Source organism: Chroicocephalus ridibundus, chromosome 3 (genome assembly GCF_963924245.1).
Source record: "Chroicocephalus ridibundus chromosome 3, bChrRid1.1, whole genome shotgun sequence".
Classification (NCBI taxonomy): Eukaryota; Metazoa; Chordata; class Aves; order Charadriiformes; family Laridae; genus Chroicocephalus; species Chroicocephalus ridibundus.
The window spans coordinates 122,697,207-122,720,894 of NC_086286.1; the positions used below are offsets into that span (position 1 = coordinate 122,697,207).

Genomic DNA, 23,688 nt, shown 5'->3' on the forward strand with positions numbered 1-23,688 from the left:
TCACCTAACTTCACCCCATCCCACATCTCCTCACCCCCCTCCCACTACCCCGTCCCATTTCACCTCACCTCTCTTCACCCCTCCTCACCCCCAACCCATCCCACACCTCCCTGTCCCATCCCATTTCACCTTACCTCTCTTCATCCCACTTCACCCCATCCCACATCTTCCTAACCCATCTCACCTAACTTCACCCCATCCCATCCCTGCTCACTCCCTCTCCATCCCACATTTCCCTACTCCACCCCACTTCACCTCTCCTCTCCTCCTCCTCCTCACCTCTCCTCACCATCCCATCCCACCTCACCTCATCTCACCTCACCTCATCCCTCCTCACCTCAGGGCAGGGGGCAGGCACCCTGAGGGAGGGAAGCTTGTCCCGCACTAGTACCGAGGACACAAACAGCTGCCTGGTTCCTAGCGCTCCCTGGGTGCCGGGGAGGACGTGAGGCCCTGCTCCGTCTCACCTGTCCCCACACGGGGCGGAGAGACCGCCACCGCCACCGCCCCCGCCGGTAACCGAGACCCGGCGCGAAGCGGCGGGAGGTGAGGGGCGTGGCCAGGGGGTGGAGGAGGCGGGGCAAGTTTGCTCCTCGCGTTCTTATTGGCGGCTCCCGCCTGCCCGTTTGGGCAGAGGGGTGTGCTGATTGGCTTGCGGCGTCCCCTCAGCCCCCTCCACTCCCGCCTTGTCCTCCACCTTCGCCTCAGCGGCGCGGGCAGGCGAGAGGTGCTGGGTGCTCGCTGAGGAGCCGGTGCGGTCCTCGGGGCTCGGCGGCGACCATCAGGGGAGGAGGGTGGCGAGGCGCAGGGCGAGTGAGCCGCCGCAGGTAAGGGCACGGCCGTCGCCGCCGCTGCCTCCCTGGGGGTTCCTTCCCCGGCGGGGGCCGCGCGGTTGCAGCCCTGCCCCGCCGACCTGGCGCCGTGCGCCCGCCTTGGCGGGGTTATGTAAGCGCCCCGCCGGCTCCCCCTGCGGCCACCGCGGGCCGGGCCCGTGGCTTGTGGGGCGCGGGGGGGATGCGGGGGGCGAGCTCGGGGCTTCCCAGCCGGGGAGAGGTCGGCGCCCACCGTGCAGTCCCGGGCGGGCCGGCTGGCCGTGGGCGGAGGTGGAGGCGTGGGGTGAGGGAGAGCGACGTGGCGGCTCGTCCTGCGGGGCCGGTGGTTCCTTGGCAGGGGGTGTGGAGAGGAGCGTGGGGTGAGGGGAGGGAGGCCCACCCCCCCACAGTGTGGGGCACGGGGAGGTGGGATGGGGGCTCTGCAGCCGGGCGGGCAGCGCTGGGTGGAGGTTTGAGGGATGCAGACCTGTCCCAGGGCAGGTCTGACTCTTCTCCTTGGACAACTTAAGGCTTTCCTCCTTGGACAACTTAAGGCTGGTGAGCAGGAATGCAGTGAAGCCCGTATCCCTGAGGGAGCATCTTCTTGGGCTGCTTTAAAGTTAGCTGCAGCATCCCACACCGATGGTATTTGATGCTTACATAGCAGGTAGCTCTCTAGGGTTTTTTTCCCCCTCCACCTCTCCTAGGCTTTTTTGTATCCCTTTAAAAATACTTTAGTCCCTTTTCAACTTGAGTTTGGAGTCTAGTTTCCCAAAAGGAAAACGTGTGATAGGTTTATACAACTGAAAGAAATGAGAATCATTGCTTAATCAGGGGTTATGCTTTACATGAGCTTCTGCGTTAGGCTTTCAAGAACTGCGCTTACAAATTGGTTGCTCTTTGTGTTGTTTAGCTAGCTAGAATGGTTGTCCTGTTGAAAAGGAAAAGTCTCTTTCTATGAAAATACAGAACCATTGTAAAGAAGCTGCTGCATTTATTGTTGCAGTAAAACTAGATTGCATGGTTACATGTCATTCCTGAATACTGTGAGAATATAAAACAATCATGAAAAACTACAAACGCATCACAGTAAACAAGGACAGAAGAAGATATTCTGTATCTGGTAACTTTTTCAGTTTTAAGAGCAGGAACTGTACAGGGGAGTCCATTCTCCTTAAACCTCTGAGGAGGAGTTGTCAGCTATGTGATGTAGTTTGTCCTCTTCAAATTTTGTAGTGTGTGTTCAGGTTGAGTGACTTGTTTTGTCATTGTTGGTATTGAAAATGCTTGTCACAGCACTAGTGTCCTTAATGTTTTTTTAAGTTATAAATTACTTGTTATTACCAGCAGAAAATAATTTTCAAGGGAACTCAAACTTTATTCCAGGTCATGGTGGTGTCTTGAGTGTCTTCTAGGAGTTAAACACTGTGAACAGCTCCTGTTGTATGTAGTTCTGACATACATGGTTTTCTTCCTAACAGGGAAAGGGAAAGTAGGTCTTGGTAAGAATTGGGGTATAGTTATGAATTTTACATTACAAGCTAGAGGGCTATTAAATGAATGTTCCATTGACCCCTGTGTGAGGTGACAGATCTGGCTGAAGGCCAGCAACGTTGTAATACTGCGTGCCCCTTATAAAACTGGCTCGCTTTAAATAGAGTAGCATAGAGGCCAAGTGAAGGTAATCAGAAAGCTTGTGCTGGTTTCTTTAGCTTTTGGGAGGGTTTTTTGTTCTTTGAATACCTTAACATTACTGTGGTAACTTTAGTGGTTGATTAATCATAGCCCAGCTATGGTGCGATGACCTTAAGAACAGCACACGAAATCTTCAGGCCTGGCATTTGTGGTTCAAAGCATCATCTTCCTATGGTGGAAGGGGGTTGGACTCTTGGCTTAGTAGGGTTGAGCGCCAATGCCTGCTGGCTTGTTCTCTCCGTGGCTGGAGATACAGATTGCTTAGCAAGCCAATGTCAACTGAGTTCCTTTACTGGCCGTAGGATATGTCCCTGGCATGGGAGGCACAGCTGAGTCTTCTGAGCAATAGGCTGGTCTTGAACTGCTTGAGCTTGCCAGCCCTGCTTTAGATGAATAGAAGTGAATAGTCCCTTTGGATGGTAAAAGCTTCCAAAAATAGTTACAAAGTCTTAGCTATATTTAATACGGCTAGAATGTCAATGGAAAGGATTAGAACATTTGGGATTTGCACCAGTTAGCATTTAAAAAAAAAAATCCTCTTCCTTATATCTGTCACTCTTATAAGAGGAATAGTGGAGACATGGCACTATTTTTGTGTGGCGCTAACCAAATTGGAGTTAAAAGTGTGAGTCGACTTCACTGTACCAATAACTTTACTGTAAGGGGAATAGTTGTTGTCCAGGTGGGCGATGCAGAGGTGAAGGTTGAGGGAAGGGGTGACTGTAGTCTGTATTGCTTTTAAGACTGCAACAGTTCATTAATCCTGTCATGCGAGGTCCTGTTCTGCTCTTTCTAATTAAGTAAAATGTCTCCACTTAAGTCCATGGGAGCTTTCCATAGTGAAGCATTAGCATCGTATAAAAATAATACTCATTTTCAGTGTTCATTTTGCAGAATGGAATGAAATTTGACTTCAGCAGGAGTTGTATCCTTAGGCTAACACTATAGAAACTGGTGACTCTGCTTTCATTGAGCCAGTAATGAAATTTGAAGTAAAAACTGACTGTTTCAGTGAAATCTTAGTAAGTTTGATTCTTCCCCCCCAATTATGGTAAAACTTGCTGTTTGGGTTATTTTTTGGTGTGGGGTTTTTTGTGTGGTGTTTTTTTTATTTGTCAGTAGGAGAAAAGGTGTAATCCCTACAGTTTTTTCTGGAAACTTCTAGAAAAAAAAACAAAGTGAGAAAAGTTGTAGTTGTTTTTTTCCCCCAAACTTTCTTAATTCCTGCAGATTATGGTTTCCAGGTTTGCACTCAGGACTCAATAATACTTTTAGTTTATAGTGATTATATTTAAAGCTTCTATTTGTAACTTTTTGTTTGCTTTATTCTATTTTTAGTCATGTTGTTTGTCATGGCAAGCAGTGTTTAATAAAAAAAAAGTAAAGTTTCCTAGCAATTTCAAGAGATATGTGCCTGTTTCTTGATCTCCCTCAGGGACTCTTTTACAAAAACTCTTAGGACAGGAAAATGGTCACCAAGGAAATGCCTTATTAGTTTCCGTAAAAGCAGTGAATAAATCTATATGTGCTTGGTGATATATAAGGCACTGATCCATTCAAACGCTTCGTGTGCTCAAGTTGTCTTAATTCAGCAAAACTTCAGCTGAAGTTCTTTGCTCTGTGGGGGTCTAACTTCACAACAAGATGTACATCTTTGCCCTTTCAGTTTTACACTAAAAAGCAATACATTTTGAGAACAATTTTTCAAATAGTAATTTCAGTAAGCTATTGCTATTTGCCAATGAATATAATTTTCTGCTTATCTCTGTTAATTTTAATCAGAGGTGTACCATGTCTAAAAATAGTGAGGTAACAGAATGAATAGTTGGCTCCCACCTGGAATCTCTACAGAGCTTTCAGTTGCAGTATCTATGGAGTTGCACACTGACATGACCTAATCTATTCCAGTGGGAAGGGCGTTTGCTTCATGTTTTGAACTATCAAAAATTACAAGCTCTTGCAGCCCTTGACCACAGGGGGAGAAATTTTAAATGTGTTAGGTCAGTGTGAAGTGATGCAAATTGTGCTATGAACTGGACAAAAGAAGTGACAAGGAGATTCCACATAGGGTCTGGAAGGCTGGTGGCTGGTTTGGTTTTCCAAACTTAATAATAGTACTGCACTCTTGGGGTACTCTATTCTGTGTAATGTATTTTCTGACCTGAAAGTTTAGGGTCAAAACCCTACACCAAATTCAGAAATAACACAGGAACACAGATTACATATGGGTTACCTTTATTTTAAGGGGATAAATGGATGTGGCAAGCAATCAGCATTAGGTGGAGGTTGCATGAACTTGTGCTGAGATTTTTTTATGTCTCAGCATCTCTGCCTTCTAAGGGGAACAATCCTGCTACAGAGTTTACTAGTGTGGTCCCACTTAAGATCTTGGTGAATTAATTTAACACCAATATTGGTGCTGGATGATGCTTTAGTGTATTATTTTTTTTTTTTTTTATGATGTTGCCACTTTTTTGAAATCCTGTATGACAGCTTCTAGGAACTTAAGTATTTGAAAAACTCCCTGATTTGGGAAATGAGAAGCAAATGCACAACTTGTTTTGAACTCATTACATTTTAAAATTGAGTACGGTTTACTCTTATATGGATGCCTTTCTATGTTTTTTTTGATGATATAAAAGGGACCATAAGAGGTGGGAAGTTAACTTATTTTTGTCAGAAGCTGTGGAAAGGAGCTTTAATATAAATTGGAATATGATCCAGTGATTGTAGTATAGTTACATAAAAGATGACTTGTAATTGGATTTATTTTATATGGTGATCCAGTTCATAGATTATATGTTATTTAGAATTAATTGTTTTAAGGGATTTGAAATGTAAATTCTTTTATTCTAAATTAGTAGAATAATTGGAAAGAGAATGTTTTTTTGACAGGGACAGCCTGAAGTGGCAAGTAAATTCAAAGAAGCCACAAAACACTATCAAAAACGAAACACCTGAGCCTTAAGGTGTTTGACAGACATACTAAAGGATATGTAGTTATGATTTGTTTTATATATGTGTGTAACATTATTTCTAATGCAGAAAAAGGTAAGACTTCCTGCTTGTGACTGGCTGAAGATAACTTCTGATATAGTGACTTCTGAAGTTCACGCAGAGCTGTGAAAACTTAAATTATAATCTCATGAATGCTTTAAGTAGGTTAGTTGCTGGAAAGTTCAATCCTAACTTTTGCTGTCACCTGTCCATTCCCAAACTTGGCCCTCTCTTTCTGTTTGCTACGAATATTTATACAGCCATGAAGTGAATCAGGTCAGTTATCTACCTTATGGAGTTAAACCCAAACTTTTTTCCTTGGGCCTGGTCTCTTCCTTTAACTGAATCAGTTTGTGCGTTATGCCAAGACTTGGAGCAGGAGATGCTTTCTCCACTACAAGAGGTAGCATGGGGCCTGTCTCTGTAGGAGGTGACTGGTGTTGGGAGTGAGAAGCCTGAGGTGCGTGATGATTATGTTGCGGTTTTTGGCATAAGTGCTAGTTTGTCCAGTCAGAGTCTGAACTTGCAGCCCAAGGGTTTGAAGTGTGCTAACAAATGTTGATTCAAGTATGTTTGTCACCTCTGATTATCATTGAGCTCAGGCTCATATGCAGTTTATTTCTCTTGGGGGACATATATGTCTTTTATTAGTGAGATTTCTATTTGAATTGAGGTGCTGCACTTGATATTTTGCAGTACATGGCCCTCCTATAGCAAAGTAAAACTTGTGAAACGATAGTTATTCTATACAGATGTTCTTCACTGTGCAGGTCCCATCTTAAATTAGGCAGGGGATTTAACAATTAGTGTATTGTAAATTGACCTGCTAGTGGAGGGAACACTGATCAGAATTTTGGGAATATCTTAAGTGTAGAAGAGGTGTGTGCATGTATACACACCTACCTACAAGTCTCGAAAAAGAGATGGTCAGAAGGCATGCGAGACAGTGACTTTTTTAAGATGACCTGGCCAGTACCCGAGTCCCACTGAGCAAATCTTCAGTCAACTCTTGAGACAAAGAGGAGCGAGCTTTTCTCGTTGAAGAGCTCTAGCAGAGCAAAACTACTGCCACGTAATGTAAGAGTATTTATTAATTTCTGATCTCAGATGGAACTTTGGAGCCTGTATATTGTAGCATTGCCTGCTATACTGTATGCTCACTTCCTTGTTGCCAACGAAGATGGGTTAAAAATCTGAACTTCATCATTGTAACTTAAAATACTGTTCTGTTTTGTTGATTGTCATAGTGGTTTTCCTTAATGCTTGACTTAAAAGCTTCCTTTCCTTTCTAGTATCTCGTAATATGGTTCTACTGGGAGAAAAAATAAACAGAAGAAAACTGTGGACTTTTCTGACTTCTGTTGATATATTGAGATTCTTTACTTCTCTGCACACCCTAATAGCTTTGTTATGCATTGGGGAACAGGATGTATGAAATCTGTTAGCTGCCATGAAGTTATCTTCAACAATACTACCATACTTTATAGTGGAAGCGGAGCTTATTTATTAGTCTAAAAAGTACAGCTTAAGAAATCAACTAATATAAATAGAGATGTGTATAGAAAATAAACCAATGTATTGTATTGCCTCTCTTACTCTTCTTTGCTGGCTGAATGGAACTTAAGAGTCAGATTCTTGTTCCATTATATCCTAGGACATTCTTGTAGATCTTAAAGTTTACTACTCCCAGTTCCATTTAATCTCCCCTCTTCTCAGTAGAATGCTTATTGAGTGTTAATGCGTAATCCAAATTCCTATAGCTTTTGAGTATCAGCTTGTGTCATCTTTATCCTCTTGAGTCCATTGTGTAAAGCTGCCTTTGAAACATCCTGCTCTGCTGAGTGGACTCTTCCAGCTTCATGCTTGTGGGGGAAGAAGGGTTTTACTCAGTGTGACTATAAAATAGTCATTATCTTCACTGACTGCAAGTAGTCTGCCTGTTGTGAATGAAATACTTCATACTCGCTGACCAAAGTCTGCTCTGACATGTGAATTGTATTTTGTAACATACTGGGCTTGAGGTTTATTTTCATAAACTTAAAAGCAATGAATCTCATCTTGACACAGGCTAGACATGATGACAAACACATTTATAGATGTTTGTGTTTGAAGTAGATGATCTATTAATATTTTCTGCTAGAGCAGTGATATGTTCTGAATTTAAGTTTCTTCCCTAGTGGTGGCTGTTGTAAGGATTTCTTATAGTAGTTATCTGGGTGTTTTTACACTGAAATGTATAGTAATACCAGGCTTATGTGAGTTGGCTCAAATACCAGAGACAACACTGCTGTGATAATGAGTTCCTACTACAGTAATGTATACTGTTGAAGTTGTAGCCACTCTGCTGTCACCTGTTCAGGCTCTCTTCTTTTCACTTAGAATGAAATTCCTAGAATGAAATTAGTTGGAGATAGTTGTGCTAATGTCAGACTGAGTTGGTGAAAATAGCAGTGTGTATTTGATAGACTGAAAACCTGTCCTCAGGTTGACGCAGTAAAAAGAAGCAGTTGGCCTGATGCTTTCATTCTATACCTGCTTCTTTACAGCACTGCATCCTTGTTTGTTTTAAACCCCTCCCTCATAAATTACGTGCATAGAGGATAGGACTAGGAAACTTCTGTTTTTAGCTGTGTAACATATTTTAGTACCTGGAAAAGGAGGACAGCTAAGATCCTGTGACCTGCCAGATCTCTGCAGATCACTGTATGCACTATGAGTGGTATTGCTGTACAACACTTACCTCTGGACAAGGTCCTGAATTATCCTGGTCTGACCTTGTGGTTTGGACGGGATGACCTCTGAAGGCCCCTTCCAACCTTAGTTGTCCTGGCTAATAAATCTGTGTCTCTCACGTGACTTGAGTGGTAAGTGTGGACTCAGTGCTCCAAACAGATACTTTTGAGCATGACTTAAACTTATTGCTTGTGGACTTCTGTCATTAGCCCTGAGACTTCAGAAATAACAGTTACTGACATTTCCGTAACAGAAGGTTATGGAAAGACGTGCTCTGTCATCAGCCAAATGTCATTTCAGAGCAGCAGCAGAAATAATGTTATATGAAAGGCACAGGTGTGGCAAATTAGCTCCATAATTTAGCTTTGCTTTATTGAGATGAAGTGTAATAAGCTCATAGGGTTTAATTTTGGACACTAGTCCTAAATAGTGTATTTGAACTAATATTTACAACTATTTATAGACAATAGCAAGTATGCAGTAGAGCAAGGGCAAATCTGAAACAGATGAGCACACTGTGTTTATGTAACTCCTTATGTTATAAGGAGAAAGAGCAGCCAGTTGTTATTGCATAGTGTTATTGAAATAAACAAAAAATATAAGGGAATTAATTATTCCTCTGCACAGTTTCTAGACAGCTTGCTGTGGATGTATAGAGGTTGATGCCTTAATACACCTGTACTAAGGACAGGACTAAGGATAAATACCTGAATTTATGCTAAGTAACACCCTGATAACTAATTGGACCTTTAGTTACTCTGCTTGGCTGGTATGAAATTTACTCTTGTATCAACAGTAGGGATAGTGTTTGATGTATGGGCTTGTTATTTCTGTGTGTCTTAAAATTATCTTTCTACTTTGGATTTGGGGTGAAGGCTCCAAAGTCAGCATGATTTTCCTAAAAGGTGGTGAGAGTCACCTCTTGAGTCCCCTCTTCCCTTAGCTTTTTTTTATTTGCTTCCCAATGTGATTAAGATACAAACAAAGAAATTGTTAATGGGCATGGAAAAACAGGGTACTTCCTGTCCTTAAACTGTAGGGGGGGAAAAAAAAAGGCTTTATTTGTAATAGTGATGTGTCTTAGTTGTACTGTTTTTCAATGATTCTGCATTCATGCTACTTCCAACAGGGTCTCTTTTTTCCTTCTTTTTTTTTGTCTTCCTTTGAGTTGATGCCTGGTATAACTTTCAAAGTTATTTTCATTTTCTTCTTATCCAGTGTATTACACTTTGCTCTCAAAGCTGAGTGCAGGCTCAGAAGCACCAGCCTGCCTTCCCCATAACAAATGTGACTCTCTCAAACCCAAATACAACATAGTATTTTCTTTTAGAGTAAGGGGCACTTAAGTAATGCCTTGCTTCTGGTTGGGTTCAGCAGCTTGTGCTGATATGGTTGGTTTTCTGTGCTAATAAATGAAACTAAAGCAAAGTCCCTATTTGAGCCTTGGTTAAGCTAGTCTTAGAGCCCTGTTTCAGAGGTCAATTGTTGCCTTAAAATAGTGTGACGTATACTTTCTACAAACTAATCTCCCAAACTAAGATTTTCTGGGTTAACTTGTGTATGTGATATTTTTAAAAGTGTAGTATAACTGTCTCTCTTCTCCATGCTGCCAGGGATGAGGGAAGACTCGTACTTCTTTGGAATGCGAGGCCTCGGTCACTATGGCTGCATCCCGGAGGACGGAGGACAGTTCTTACTCTACTCTATAAATGGAGACAACGATTTAAAGAGGTGTTTTGCAGAGGAAGATTTTCATGAAATAATTGACTTCAACGATCTCCCAAATTCTCTCTTTGCTTGTAACGTTCACCAGTCTGTGTTTGAAGATGAGGACAGTAAGGTACAGTGTCAGTTTCCATATTTTCAATGTAAGAGAAACATATACCTTATGTTTGTGTTTATTGTAGTTTCGATGAAATGGATAGATGGTTTAATCTCTCTTGTACAAAGAAAGTGGATCACAAATAAGACTTCTTTCTATGGTGACAACAACACTCTGCCATGATGTTTATTTCAAGATCTTAAAAGCCTTTTTGTCAACTACAGTAAACAAAAATGTTTTTCTTTTGTTCAGACCCGCAGAATACTGAAATGCAGGTATGTCTGCATAGCAACCATAGTTGCAGTCATGATGGAGGTGGCAAAGTCAAACGTGAAAGTTTCTCCCACTTGTTGATCATGTATCACTGTGATGGAAGACTGCCTTTCTTTTATTTTCTCATAGAATCATTTAGGTTGGAAAAGACCTTAAGATCAAGTCCAACTGTTAATTCAGCACTGCCAAACCCACCACTAAACCATGTCCCTCAGCACCACATTTACATGTCTCTTAAATACCTCCAGGGGTGGTGATTCCATCACTTCCCTGGGCAGCCTGTTCCAATGCTTGATAACCCTTTCAGTGAAGAAATTTTTCCTAATATCCATCCTAAACCTCCTCTCATGCAACTTGAGGCTGTTTACTTTCGTCCTATTGCTTCTTACTTGGGAGAAAAACTGATACCCACCTTGCTACAACCTCCATTCAGGTAGTTGCAGAGAGCAATAAGGTCTCAAATGTTTAAGTTATCTGAAATATTATTTTATCTGGAAAAATCTAAAATGAATGATAGTGAGAACAAAGACAAGAGGAATTGTGTGAGGATGTATTATTTTTTTTTTAACTCTGTAGTTAGTCTAAAATGGAATGTTGAAACAATGTTCTCCTAAAATTAAAGAAAATATTCAACTTTTGCAGGAAGGGTTAATTTCCTGTTTCTTAGCCTAGTATTCTTCCTGATGTAGATGTCAGGAATATAAAACTGACAGCTTGTGACTTTACTGTCTGATGAAATTACTTTAGGCTAATTGTTATAGGCACATCTGAGGCTACCTGAGTCTCTTGCCCAGAATTTTCAATTCAGAAACAATCTGACAGTGGTAAAGTGGGTTTTGGATGGAACTGGCTGATGAGGTGTCCAGATAAAACTACAGATTCATTGGAACCAAAGCTGGCCAGGTTGGACAAAGAGTCTTTAGTGGGGAAACTACCAGATGAAAGGGAGATGAAAGAAGACTTTGAAGGATACAGGCTTCCTGTTAAAGGTACTGAAAGTGTTATCTGAGGCTGCGCAAGTAGAATTGTTTTGTCTTAAATTTTTTAGACATCTTAGTCTTCCATAATGATGTCTTCTGTATGTTTGAGTAATACAAGTTAAAAGAAATTAAAAGTTCATACCACAGCACTAAACAAAATGGTCATACTTAAATATAAATAAAAAAATGTTATACTCTCAGTTGCAGTCGTGGAAGACAGTGCATCAATTGTATTTCAGTCCTTTTGCTAACAAGCATCTTGCACTTATGTTGTGCCATTTTGTGGTATTTTATAACCATCTGGTAAAGAACTTCACTAAAGTTGAAGTCCAGTTTTAAAGGAAGAAAACAGAAGCCTGGCTAGAACTAGAGACTGACTCTCCATTCTGCGGAGATTCTGTCCCCGCTTGCTCCTGAGCTTTCCCTTTTGAGAGCTGTATTCTAGTATTTAGCTGATGCCTTGGAAAATGTAATGAGCGATTCTGTAAATATGTGGGCTAGTGATCCCCAGACTTGCAGGACTTAAGGATGTGTCTTAAGAACAGCAGCTGGGTTGTGGAGGTGTGTATTCTATTCCATGTGCATGTCTGTAAACTATCTGTCAATGACATGGATTGAACAGCTCTGTTTGCAGGTAAGTAGTTACTCCCATAAATCTATGTTTAACTGGATGGGATTACCTTCAGATTTCTCATTAAATCCAAGGGGATGGGGATTTAATGGGGAGCTGATTATGATTTTTATTATTCCTGTAGAACATGTACTTGTGTTCCTAGTTGATTAGTACTTGTAATCCTTTTTATTATTAACTCTTGCTACAGGACAAGGGTTCATGAATTCAATATAAAATATTGTCAAGTTACTAAGCTAAAGTTTAAAATCTCACACAACCACGATTAATAAATGCTGTGAACAATCATATCTTCAATTATATATTGATCTAATGTATATGTAGTGGTACACTAAATTTCTTCTTAAAGAACATACTACAGTAATGGTTATATCTATGGTAGTTTCATTGTGTTATCCATTCTACAGAAAGTAAAGTTTTTTGCAATGTATTTTTGACTTTTATTCCTGACCTACACATTTAGGAGGAAAACGGAGGTATGATTGGTTTGGAAGTTAGAAGTTACCTACCAGAGAAACCTGTCATTGTAAATGGTGGTTTTGATTTGGTGTATGAACTTGCTGCATAAATAATATTTAAACATAAACTTCTGATTGGCTCTGGCATGCAATGGTATTAATGTAAAGAATTCATGCTGACAGCTCTAGAGTTACTTTACCTGAAGTGTTTAAGAGGCTGAACTGTCAAGTTCAAACTTCTAATGCACAAATATCTAAGCAATGTACTCACTAAAAAATAGGGTTTTAAAAGCAAATGCGTTAAAAAAATGTTTGTTTTGATTTGAAGGCACATAGCTACTTTGTATCAGATATAGGGTAGATTCTGGGTTGTGCTTGAGTGTATATATAGGCTTGCAGCAGCCCTGAGGGAGCACTTAGCTGTGCGTACACCTGCACCGTGGATGAGCTGACTCCCTTTGTCTGTTCTTACTGTGTTCTGTATCAGATAGACCTCTTCACCAATATCATGTGGCTGTACAGCACTTCTTAGAAAGGATTCTCTGTTGCCTACCAAGAGTGATGATGGCATCTGCAGGGAGCCTGAATTTGGACCTTCATTTTCTAAAAATGAGGAACTCTTGTGGCTGAAGGCTATGTCCTTTACAGATGAAGAAACTGTATCAGGCCGGGCTTGAGTTTTCTCCTGGCTGGCACCCTAAGGTCTCGACGTAGACAGAGTGAGTCTTCATGAAGAGTTGTGGGCATGAAGATGAGTGTTGCCATCTGGCTTAAAGGAAGCTGCTGAGGAATGACTGCCTGAACTTAAACACTGGCAGAAGAAAGGAGGAATATAGATTAGTACTGGCTACATGGATCTGACTTTGCTGCAGTAACAGAGCAGCTGGTCAAAAAATGCTTCCCTACCTTTCAGACCTGTGTTCTTAGAAAGACACATCTATTTAGGTCAGGAGAATGCCCTGGATAGCTGGGTTCATAATATGGGCACTTAAGGATTTGCACAGGATGGCTTAGCGGCTTCAGTGCGCTAACAGCTTGCTACAACTGAAGGGAGGTGGTTTTGCTTATCTTGACTCCCATTATGGACAGCCTGCTGCTTCGTGCAGAATATGAAATTGTACCTTCTTAACCATGTGACTAGAAAATACTGAGGTTTTTAGTTCAGGGAAGAACAAAGGTGTGAAGAAGTAGGCCAACAGGCCTTTTGCAAAGCTGGGATCACATTCAGCTGTGTCCCCCATTATGATTCTGTGTGTGATAACTTGTTTTGGCATATAACATGTTAATGGTGGGGGCAGATTTTTCGGGCTCTTTTTGGAGTGTACAGGACTGACTTTCAGTACTTAAAGGGGGCTTATAAGAAAGATGTGGACGGACTTTTTAGCAGGGCCTGTTGTGATAGGACAAGGGGTAATGGCTTTAAAGTAAAAGAGGGTCGATTTAGACTAGATAGAAGGAAGAAATTTTTTACAATGAGGGTGATGAAACACTGGAACAGGTTGCCCAGGGGGGTGGTAGATGCCCATCCCTGGAAACATTTGAAGTTGAAGATGTCCCGGCTTATTTCAAGGACCTTTAAAGGTCCCTTCCAACCCAAACCAGTGTATCATTCTATGATTCTGTGACTTGTTTGGGTTGTGGAAGTCTTATTGTGAAGAAGCTAAAAATAAAATTACTTCTAAACCCTGGGATTTGCCACAAGTCTCTTGGAAAAACTGATGGGACTACTTAACGTGAGGAAGATATAGCAAAATTGAGACTGTTATTTTTGGCTGATAGTGTGACTGGGACGTGCTGCTCCTCTTATCTTTCCTGATAAACCAATTGTGGTGGCGAGCCAAAGGGCATGACTCTCATTACTCCTAAGGGTGGATATGTGCGTGTTTTAACGGTTAATTGCTATGCACAACCCTCAGGCTTTCTGAATAGTAACCCTTTTGTTGTGCTTTTGTTATGCATATATCACTGTTTTGTAAAACCATCCTTTCTGTAACTGTACTGTTACTGTGACTGTACCTTCCTTCAGGCTGAAACTGGTAAGTACTGTCAAAGGGAAGCAGATACCTTTGTCTTTCAGGATGGTTTCTTCAGATGCTTTAGTGCCTCAGGAGATGCTTACACAAAACTGTCACTATTAGAATATGCTTACGTGAGGGAAGGATGTGTTTCCTCAAGCTGCTTAGAGGTTTTTTCTCCTACTTTAGCTCAAATTGGGAGAGGCATCTGTTAAACTTGATGGTTTTATTTCAGATAGAGAAGGATGAATCAGTTTCTGAGCATTTTAGTTATGGTGGAGGTGCCTAGGAAATGATAGCCAAAGTCCGTTAAGTGCTTTTTCTTGCCAATGTAATTCAAACCAATAGGAGGTATTATTTCTGCATGAGAAAATACAGTGACCAAACGTGGGTCCAGTTCTGGACTTCCTTGTACAAGGAAGACATGGGCATATTGGAGAGAGTCCAGTGAAGGAACTAAGATGATGGACTGGAGTGCTTCCTATGAGGAAAGGCTGAGAGAGCTGGGACTCTTCCGCCAGGAGAAGAGAAGGCACAGGGGGATCTTATCAGTGTGTATTAACACCTGAAGGTAGGGCACAAAAAAGACAGAGACGGGTTCTTTTCAGTGGTGCCCAGTGACAGGACCAGAGCCCCTGGGCACAAACTGAAACACAGGAGGTTCCCCCTGAGCATCAGGAAGCGCTTTTTTACTGTGAGAGTGACTGAGCACTGGCACAGGTTGCCCAGGAAGGTGGTGCGGTCTCCCTCCATGGAGGTATTCAAAAGCTGTTTGGATGTTGTCCTGCTTGAGTAGGGGTGGTTGGACAAGATGACCTCCAGAGGTCCCCTCCAACCTCCACCAGTCTGTGATCCTGTGAACACATGTTGAAGTGTATCCTAATCCTTTGATGAGGAGGGTCAGTGTGTGAATGCAAGATTAGGGAATGAAGGTGATTAAAAAATGCATTTCTTGAACTGTGAGCTTAATGAAGGCAGGGAGGGGAAGGGAGGAGTGAAGAAGTTGAACTAAGAAGTCAATGGAAAAGATAATCCTACTTTAATGGAAGGACTTTGTCATGAAAACTGTTATTTTCATGAGGGATTCTTTCACATTACAACTTAATTTACGTATATTGGATCACTACTTGCTTTTACTACAGAAGCCTGTATTAGATTTCCCTTGATTTTTTTTCTTAAGATGCGTTATTGGGCTTGAGCCTCTAAAAAGACTTAAGGCTACCTCAACAGAGTGCCGGAATATTTGTCCGAGGATGATGCTTTAAGAGAACTCTGTAGCCTTACTTGGAAAGGCTTTTTTTCCCCTCCTTTGTACTTGCCTTCAGCTTTCTCAACAAAGCACATCTTCATCCTGCTATTTTTATGTTTAAGGTGCAGTAAAAGACACTGGACTGTTCAGTGGCCTGCTGTGTTGTCTTTAACTTTTATATGTTAATTCTGGAACTAAAACTTTCTACTGATGCTTTGACTCTGAAGCATATAATTGAAATGTGTCTGTTCAGTACTCCTTCTAAACAAAGTGGAGCCGGTGAGTCTGCTGCCATGTGTGAAATGTTTCTCTGGTTCCCTTTTCCTAGAGGCTAATTCAAGAAGATGCTCTAGGAGGCAGGCTTTGTTTCTGCAGGGGAAGATCTGTTCCTCTTGCCTTCATTTTTAAAAATCTAGATTGTGAAGTCAAAACCTCTTTGGTCATATTACATCACTGATGCCTCTAGGTGTTGAGTCATCATTATATTTAGAGGGTGGCACACTTTTTTTTAGTCTAATATTAGTATTCAAGCCTGGACTCAGTGGAAGGTCACCCTAGCAAAGATGAAGTCACTGCTCCAAGGCTGGAAAGGAATGCAGGCTTCATTCTGCCTTCCTGGTACACTTGCTGTTGCTTTGTTTTACTTTCAGTTTTTTTACCTTTTAAGGTTGTTGTGTGTTGATATGATAACATTATCAGAAACTGCCACGTGAAGCAGACCATGCCTAGTGCTGTGGAATCCTTACCTACTTTTTGTTCTTCTTTATAAATGACATTAATGTTCTTCTCTGTCATTCTGTAAATATGGAAGTGCCTCTTTACTATACACTATATAGACATCTAGTAAAATAAAAATACAGCGAGTTGCAAAGAAAGGCTCAGGATCAGTGTCCTTTAGCACTTCATGAAACCTGACTGCCCTCTAGGAATCCTATCTTGCATTCCTTCCTGGGTGGTGCTTTACAGACATCTAAGAACTACTTTTTTTGCATGATTATGGAAGTACTAAAATATAGCTATAGGAGGCTGTTCTTGCTCTGAGAAGTATGCTGTCTAAAAAAATTCATTTTCCATGGCATTTATATTTTATTCTGTAACTCATTTCAAATACTTTTTCTGTGAACCATATCAATGCATTACAGTTATTTGAGCTGAAAATGTCTATGTACTTCCATGCTCTGCATCTGAGATCCCATCTTACTGCTGGAGTGATAATCCCAATGTTTTCAGCCCCATTGTAAGTTCTCTCTACAGCCTAAAAGAGCTGTTGATATTTGGCATTCATAAACCTACCTTAGTTTATTTTCTATGGTATAGCTGCCGGACCTTGTTAGTCGACTATGCGTTGACACGTGGCAAGGATGCTGGTGTAACAGCGCCTCTATATAGTTGATGCTTCTGTGCTTTACTTGCAAGTCAGTTGTGAGTTATGTTGAGAAGCTCAGATAGCAAAACCAGTCACTTCATGAAGCTGGACATGCTGTATCATGTGAACTACCTAAACATGACTGGCACTCAAAGCTCCAAAGCATATGAGTGTCTACAGCTCCCTAGGAGGGGAGAACCACAGTACCAGTGAGGTGCTCAGGCTTTACTAGAGAAAGGGCAGTAGCGAAGTTAACCTTCAGTTGACATTTGGGATCTATTGAATGTTCATTCTGGTTTGGGGGAAGAAAACGAATTAATTTTGTTTGGTGTGATTTGTGTCTTCTGAATTTTAATACACACGTGTGTGTGTGTGTATATATATATATACACACACATATAAGGAGTTTATTTAAGGTTGCTGTTGTTCCTGTTAACAGGACAACTTGCTGAGGGTACTAAAGATAACTGATATATTTATGTATGTATATAGGGCCTGATGCTAATATTTTCTGAGGTGCTCTGCAGAATTCCTAATGGAGCTGCAAGGAATGATTAGTCTAGTCTGGTTTAGACATTCCTTCTGTCTTCTTCCATCTGGCTGTTACTGAAAGGCTTCAGCATTTCTACTGTCCTTCTGGAAAAATACATAAGCTTTATGATTTGATAGCCTTAGAAGAAACACCAAAGGTATAACTGAGATTGTGCAGTTGTAACAGCATGGTCAAGTTGAATCTGTGCGTGTGTCCACTACATCCCATGCAAATAGAAGGTATACTTGGCCGTGATTATCCTCTTGGCATCGAGGAATTACCAAGCTCCAAATATTCTTCTGTTCAATCAATGTTCGATTCCTGCTCTGAAAATGTGTTGGGTTTTTTAAACAACAAAAAAACTTCAACCAATTAAAGTAACAGGCATTTCTGGGTCTGAAATGCCACTATCTGTAATGTGGATGTTGTCTAATAACTTATACAGTACTTGGGGTTATTTTCCCATCCATGTGCAGGGTGCTTGGTAGCACAAATGCCCTTGTTTCGATGGGAGAACGTGCCTGGCAAAAGACCAACTGGGTTAAAGGTAGGGCTGTATTTGTTGCAGCTGAAACTTGGAGTGGTGCTTCAAAACATCTAGCTATACTAGTTGTTTGTAAATTACAAAAATAAACGGATTAATGTTCTTTCCAGAACATGCAAGACAGCAGTTACTGTCTGCTTTTTAAATTTGGAAACGTACTTTTTTCCTTAAGAGCAACTATGGAAAAATTCTTCTAGTATTGGCTTTCTGTGGACATGCTCTGCTGTGCAGTCTAGAGGGAACGTGTTATCTCAAGAAACCAGGGTGGGTGGGAAGCCCTTCCTGGGAAAGGACCATTCAGGGCAAGTACGTCAATTATTATTTTTTTTTGTACAGGAATATCATTTTCTTATCAGTTCCGTTAAAATATACAGCATTTTGAATAATGAGACATTTTAACAAAGGTGTTGGTAAATCCGTGCTAAGGTTTATGAGGACCTTCTGTTGTGGCATGAGAAAACATAGGTTCTGGGAGCTAGAGGGAATTACGAGAGGTCTTATCTGTAAGTTGGTAAAGAATCATTCTGTTAATTACTCCTTTCTCTAGGACAATGGACTTTGCAATTGTCTGTCTGCTGTAAAAGGTTGAACTAAATTCCTGGATTCTAATGCCTTTTGATCTTTGAGGAAGTTGGATCTGTCCTGGAACACTGAGGCTAGTATGCTGTTCCTCTGAATTAGCTACCGGTGTTAGCTGGGAAAGGGAGTTCAGCCAAGGACTTATGCTGATGGGGAAGTTTTGTTGTTGTTTTTTTTTTTTTTTTTTTCTTCTGCTTGTCCTGCTTGAAAATATTTGAGAGTTTGACTGCATGTACATGGAATACTGAACCTTTTTTTTTTTTTCCAGGATGATAGCAGGACATGTTGCTTTCTGGGGTGATAAGCAAGAGAACTTAGCAAGGCTATCTTCATGAAATTTTATACCGTTTCCTATTTACCAAGTTTGAGAGGGCTTGATTTGTTTTAACTGGTGATACTTACTATTCTTGGCTCTTCTTCTTGTCTGGCAATTGAAGGTGTGGCATGTTTTTGTAAAGCAATATAAAGCCAAGAAGATAAAACACCAGGTCACACTTGGAATAAACCATAGCAATGACTTCTACAGGAACTTCCTTGCATCCAGCTGAAACTTTTATGTTAGCACAGTGTGTATTAAAGCAAGAAGTCAACCCTTCCAGTGTCTTCTGATGCAAGCAAGAGCTACATCTTTCAAGGGAAAAACGTGTTTTTATGTAGTTTATAAAAAGTCTTTGATTTGTTCTACTAAGTAGTTCTTATCAGCTAATATCTGCTAATAATCACAGACAGATTTGCCTTTCTCTCTCCAGCAAACTGTCATTCTGAAGCCAACAAAAATACTTTTTTCTAGCTGATAGTAATCAAAAAGTGCAGTAAAGCCATTCTAATGTTGTTAGGGCAGCAGCTGTTCCTTATTTGAATACCATCAGAGGTCCTAATCCATCCACAAGTTCTGATATCAGTTTTCTGGCCCAAGGAAAAGGCTTCTAAATGAAGGTCAGCTTTCATTACCGATGCATAAAGACATTGCATTTACAGAAGCTATATTTTGGCTTAATCCCATTAAAACCAGTAAATTTACAACTTTCCCAGTTATTTTAAGGGAATCTCTCAAATGTTTAATACAGAATATATGTTAAGGACACTGCACTGGTGTTTAATGCAATTAATGTATCAAAGATTAATAGAGGTCGGAAAAAAGTTAATGCTTGAAAAGGAATATAGTCGTGGAAAATGAGGGATACTGGAAGGTGATTTGAGGTAATACAGAGTGGAGGAGAGAGAGACAGCAGCTTTAAGATTGTGGCATGGGTTAAGACAAATTCCACAAATTCTCACAAAGGTGAGAGATCATTGTCAGAGTTGAATCAAGGTGAAATTAAATCTCTCTTACTTCTCTGCATTTGAAAACATTTCTTCCATGCAAGATAAATTCATACTTCTTTGTGGTTGATGGACGTTTTAACATTTGCTGCAGTTGTGTTCTCGGATCCAATCCTCAGGCCACAGATCTGCTGATAAACTAGACTATTCTGTCAGCAGAGGATTTTGTTCAAATTCTTAGCTTCCTGTGTAGTATGAGTGTGTGAATGGTTTTAAAAATAAAGTATGTTGTACTACTTTTATTGTCTTGCTTTAATGTGATTGCTTTTAACTGTAGGTTCTTTTGCTCTAATTTCATTGCATTTTAAGGACACTTTACCCTGCTTAAATTACATGACTTTTGTACTGGGCTTTGAAACTTAATACAGGAGCAGAGGCATTGCAAATATGGTAGATGTAATTTGTGTGTCTCAGAGGGATAAGAAAAACCTTTTCCATGTGATGGAGACTAATGAGCTGGAAGTTAAGACAGCAATAGGATGGGAAAAAGAAATTACAGTATCCTTGGCAAGAGAGTAATGAAGGCATCTATTACACTGCAGCAGGGTGGATTCAAATCAGTATGTCTTGTCCTTAATTGGTTTGGCAGTTAGTCTAAAAAGCATAAAGACGTTGTTAGACTGCTGCATGCAATCACTTAGAAATTTTGCATTTGATGGTACTGGAACTAGTATGGGGAGAAATCTAATAGTTTCATCCCTGTGTTTTCAGGGTGGGGCTGTCTTACAAGGGAAGAACAAAACTGAAAACTTCGTAAGATGCTGAGGAAATGAGGTATCAGCCCCTGGCTGAGTGGGAGCAGACCCCTGTTTTCAGGCCTCAGTAACAGACTGGTGTGTACTGTGGGGCTGGCTTCTGAAAGCCATAATAAAAGTCAAGGCAGGCATGTCTCTTCTGTTCTTATTCTTCATGACTCTTCTGAATGGTGACTGTATATCTATTTCTGAAGATACTTCTTGTTGAAACCTTTGGGTTTCTTTTTGGTTTAACTGCTGTTAAACCAAAGTTGAAGTGAAGGGAATGGGTATTTTATGTGACTGAGATTGTGTTGCATCAAGACCCAGGGCTATCTCGATCAGCCTTCTGACAGTTTAGAAACTAGAGGTCCTTTTATTTGACTTTTTTTTTCTTTAGTTCCTAAGACTGAGAGCACTGGTAGAGTGCAGGCCCTGGTCCAGGGGCTGGCTCCTATGCTGTATCAAACGTATATTAGCAAGTTGACTTTATTTTTACAGTGGTTGCTTTCACTTTCTTGCCTTTGCAAAGCTTTTGTGTGGATTCTCCCAAAAACGTCTCTTTAGGATCATAGAATCTTCATGGTTGGAAAGGACCTTTGGGATCTAGTCCAACCATACACACACAAAAAACCCCCCTACAATCTCTGCCACTAGATCATGCCCTGAAGTGCCACATCTAGACGTTTCTTAAACACCTCTAGGGATGGTGACTCAACCCCCTCCCTGGGCAGGCTGTGCCAGTGCCTGACCACTCTTTCAGTAAAGGAATTCTTCCCAATATCTAACCTAAACCTCCCCTGCTGCAGCTTCAGACCATTTCCTCTGGTCCTGTCATTCTTCACCTGGGAGAAGAGGCCAACACCCACCTCTCTCCACCCTCCTTTCAGGGAGTTGTAGAGGGCAATGAGGTCTCCCCTCAGCCTCCTCTTCTCCAAGCTAAACATGCCCAGCTCCCTCAGCCTCTCCTCATATGCCCTGGTCTCCAGACCCCTCACCAGCCTGGTAGCTCTCCTCAGGGCTGGAGCGTGTCCAGGAGTGACAAAAGAGAAAATTCAAGTCATATAATGAAATATACTTAAATGAGTGACTTCTAGACCCATTCTGTTCTTATTTACTAGTCATCCTAGTCCTCTGAATAAACGTGTGTGGCTGCTTCTCACCATCTGACTTACAGGTTTCGGTCATGGACAGTTCCCAGCTCCTTTAAGGCCTGCTGCTGTCAACAGGAATTGCAGAAATATACCACAGAACAGTGTTATGCTGTCCTTCCTTTCTGTGTCCTTTGCAAATCCCCTTGTCTCTTGTATCAGTACCTACAAATCTTCCTTGTTACTATGCCAGTTCATTTCAGGTGTTTCTTTAAACATAGTGTCCGTTACAGTGTGCTCTGTAGTACAGCTTCTGATATGAGCATTTTAGTTTTGTTTAGCAGTTAGAGGGAGAAACACATAGCACAAATGGTACAGGAGTGCTTCTTAGGAAGATAATCTGTCTTCCTTTTTTATATTCCGATTTCAAATGATTTAAATAAAGCTTATCTTTTAATAAGTATTTCCAAAATAAATTGTTTTATTCATTACTTGTTGTCTTTATCACCCTTATAATTTTGAAACTGAAGTTTTTCTGACTCCCTGCTGTTTCATGACCTACATATAGCAGAGGCAGTGTGTGTTGTGTATGTATTTAAATTTTGACAACTTTTTGTGAAGGTGACTGTTACTTACTGAAGCAGAGTTCAGATTATCTATTCAAAACCCTATGTCTTTTGCAAAACCCTATGTCTTTCTATCGATCTACAATGTACGATCGGATTGACAGTATGTAGTGACAATGAAAACAAGCATTTAAAATAGCTTGTCCAAACCATCTATCTGCATTTCATGTATTTACTTCAGGTCTAAAGAATTAAATCCTTATCTGATACTTGTCAGAGTCTTAAATCAGAAAGAGATGGATGTATGCCTTATCAGTGCCTCTCCTGAATACACTACACAATAAGGTGAGATTTTTCTGAAACTCGTATCTTCTATTCTCAGTATAGTTCTGTATTTTTTTCCAGCCCACTCTTTTCCCCCCCTCCACTTTAGTACATCTTACACTGATCTGCACTTTGAATAAGAATTATTCCAATGCAAAAAACAAACCACCAACTACTCTCTGGTATTGTATCTGAAGGGGGGTGGTTGGAGTTTGAATGCAAACATTAACAGACACTGCATTCTCAGAAAATGCTTTAAAAGCTGAAAGTCATGTGAGGACGGTGACTTGTTTTAGTATTTTACATGTACTGCAAATATGCAGTATACAATTTCTGGATAGGCTGGTCTCCTTGAAATACTTCATACCTACCTTGCTTTTTCTTCTATGTCTGCATTAGGAGTTAATACTCTCCATACCTTACTTCACCTTTGAAGGACCTTCAGCTATCCTTTATCCGTGTTCTTGTAGCGTATGGACTGCTACTAACCCTGGACTTGTAAAACACGAGTTGTGTCAGTGTTCTGTGATACTGATTTTTAGGAAAACTTTAGATCCTGGTTAATGCCTTCTGTGTGTTTGAGCTTTCAGGTACACCTGAATCACCATCTATATGTAGGTTGTTTTGGGCTTGTGTGTTGGTGTTTTATTATTTTTTTTTTTTAGGTCATATCTTAAGTGTGTATAGGGTGGGGTGAAGGAGAGTATTTCAAACGGGGATTCTCACACAGATACATCACTTCTGACAGCTGCATAAAAGCACCAATATTGTGGAATTTCAGATTAAAATTATGAAAGTGAAACACACTGTTCAACTTTCTGATCTCTCCTTACACCTAATAGTCATGCAGCAAGTCACCTTGATAGTGAAGATAAACTTAATTTATACCCACTTAGACTGTTTACACTGTGTAAAGGAAAATTCTGGCTGATGCAGTAAAAAACCCACACTTTCTGTGAATAGT

General features: G+C 40.7%; 1 protein-coding gene across 1 annotated transcript in view; it reads left to right on the top strand.

Moving 5' to 3' along the window:
• Positions 1-690: 690 nt before the first annotated feature.
• RCAN2 (regulator of calcineurin 2) overlaps positions 691-23,688 on the top strand; it is a 99,647-nt gene continuing 76,649 nt past the window's right edge. Inside the window, exons 1-2 of the mRNA XM_063330625.1 lie at positions 691-827; positions 9,851-10,077. Coding sequence (XP_063186695.1) covers positions 9,853-10,077 — 225 coding nt within the window. The 5' untranslated portion in view covers positions 691-827; positions 9,851-9,852. The remainder of the gene's footprint in view (positions 828-9,850; positions 10,078-23,688) is intronic.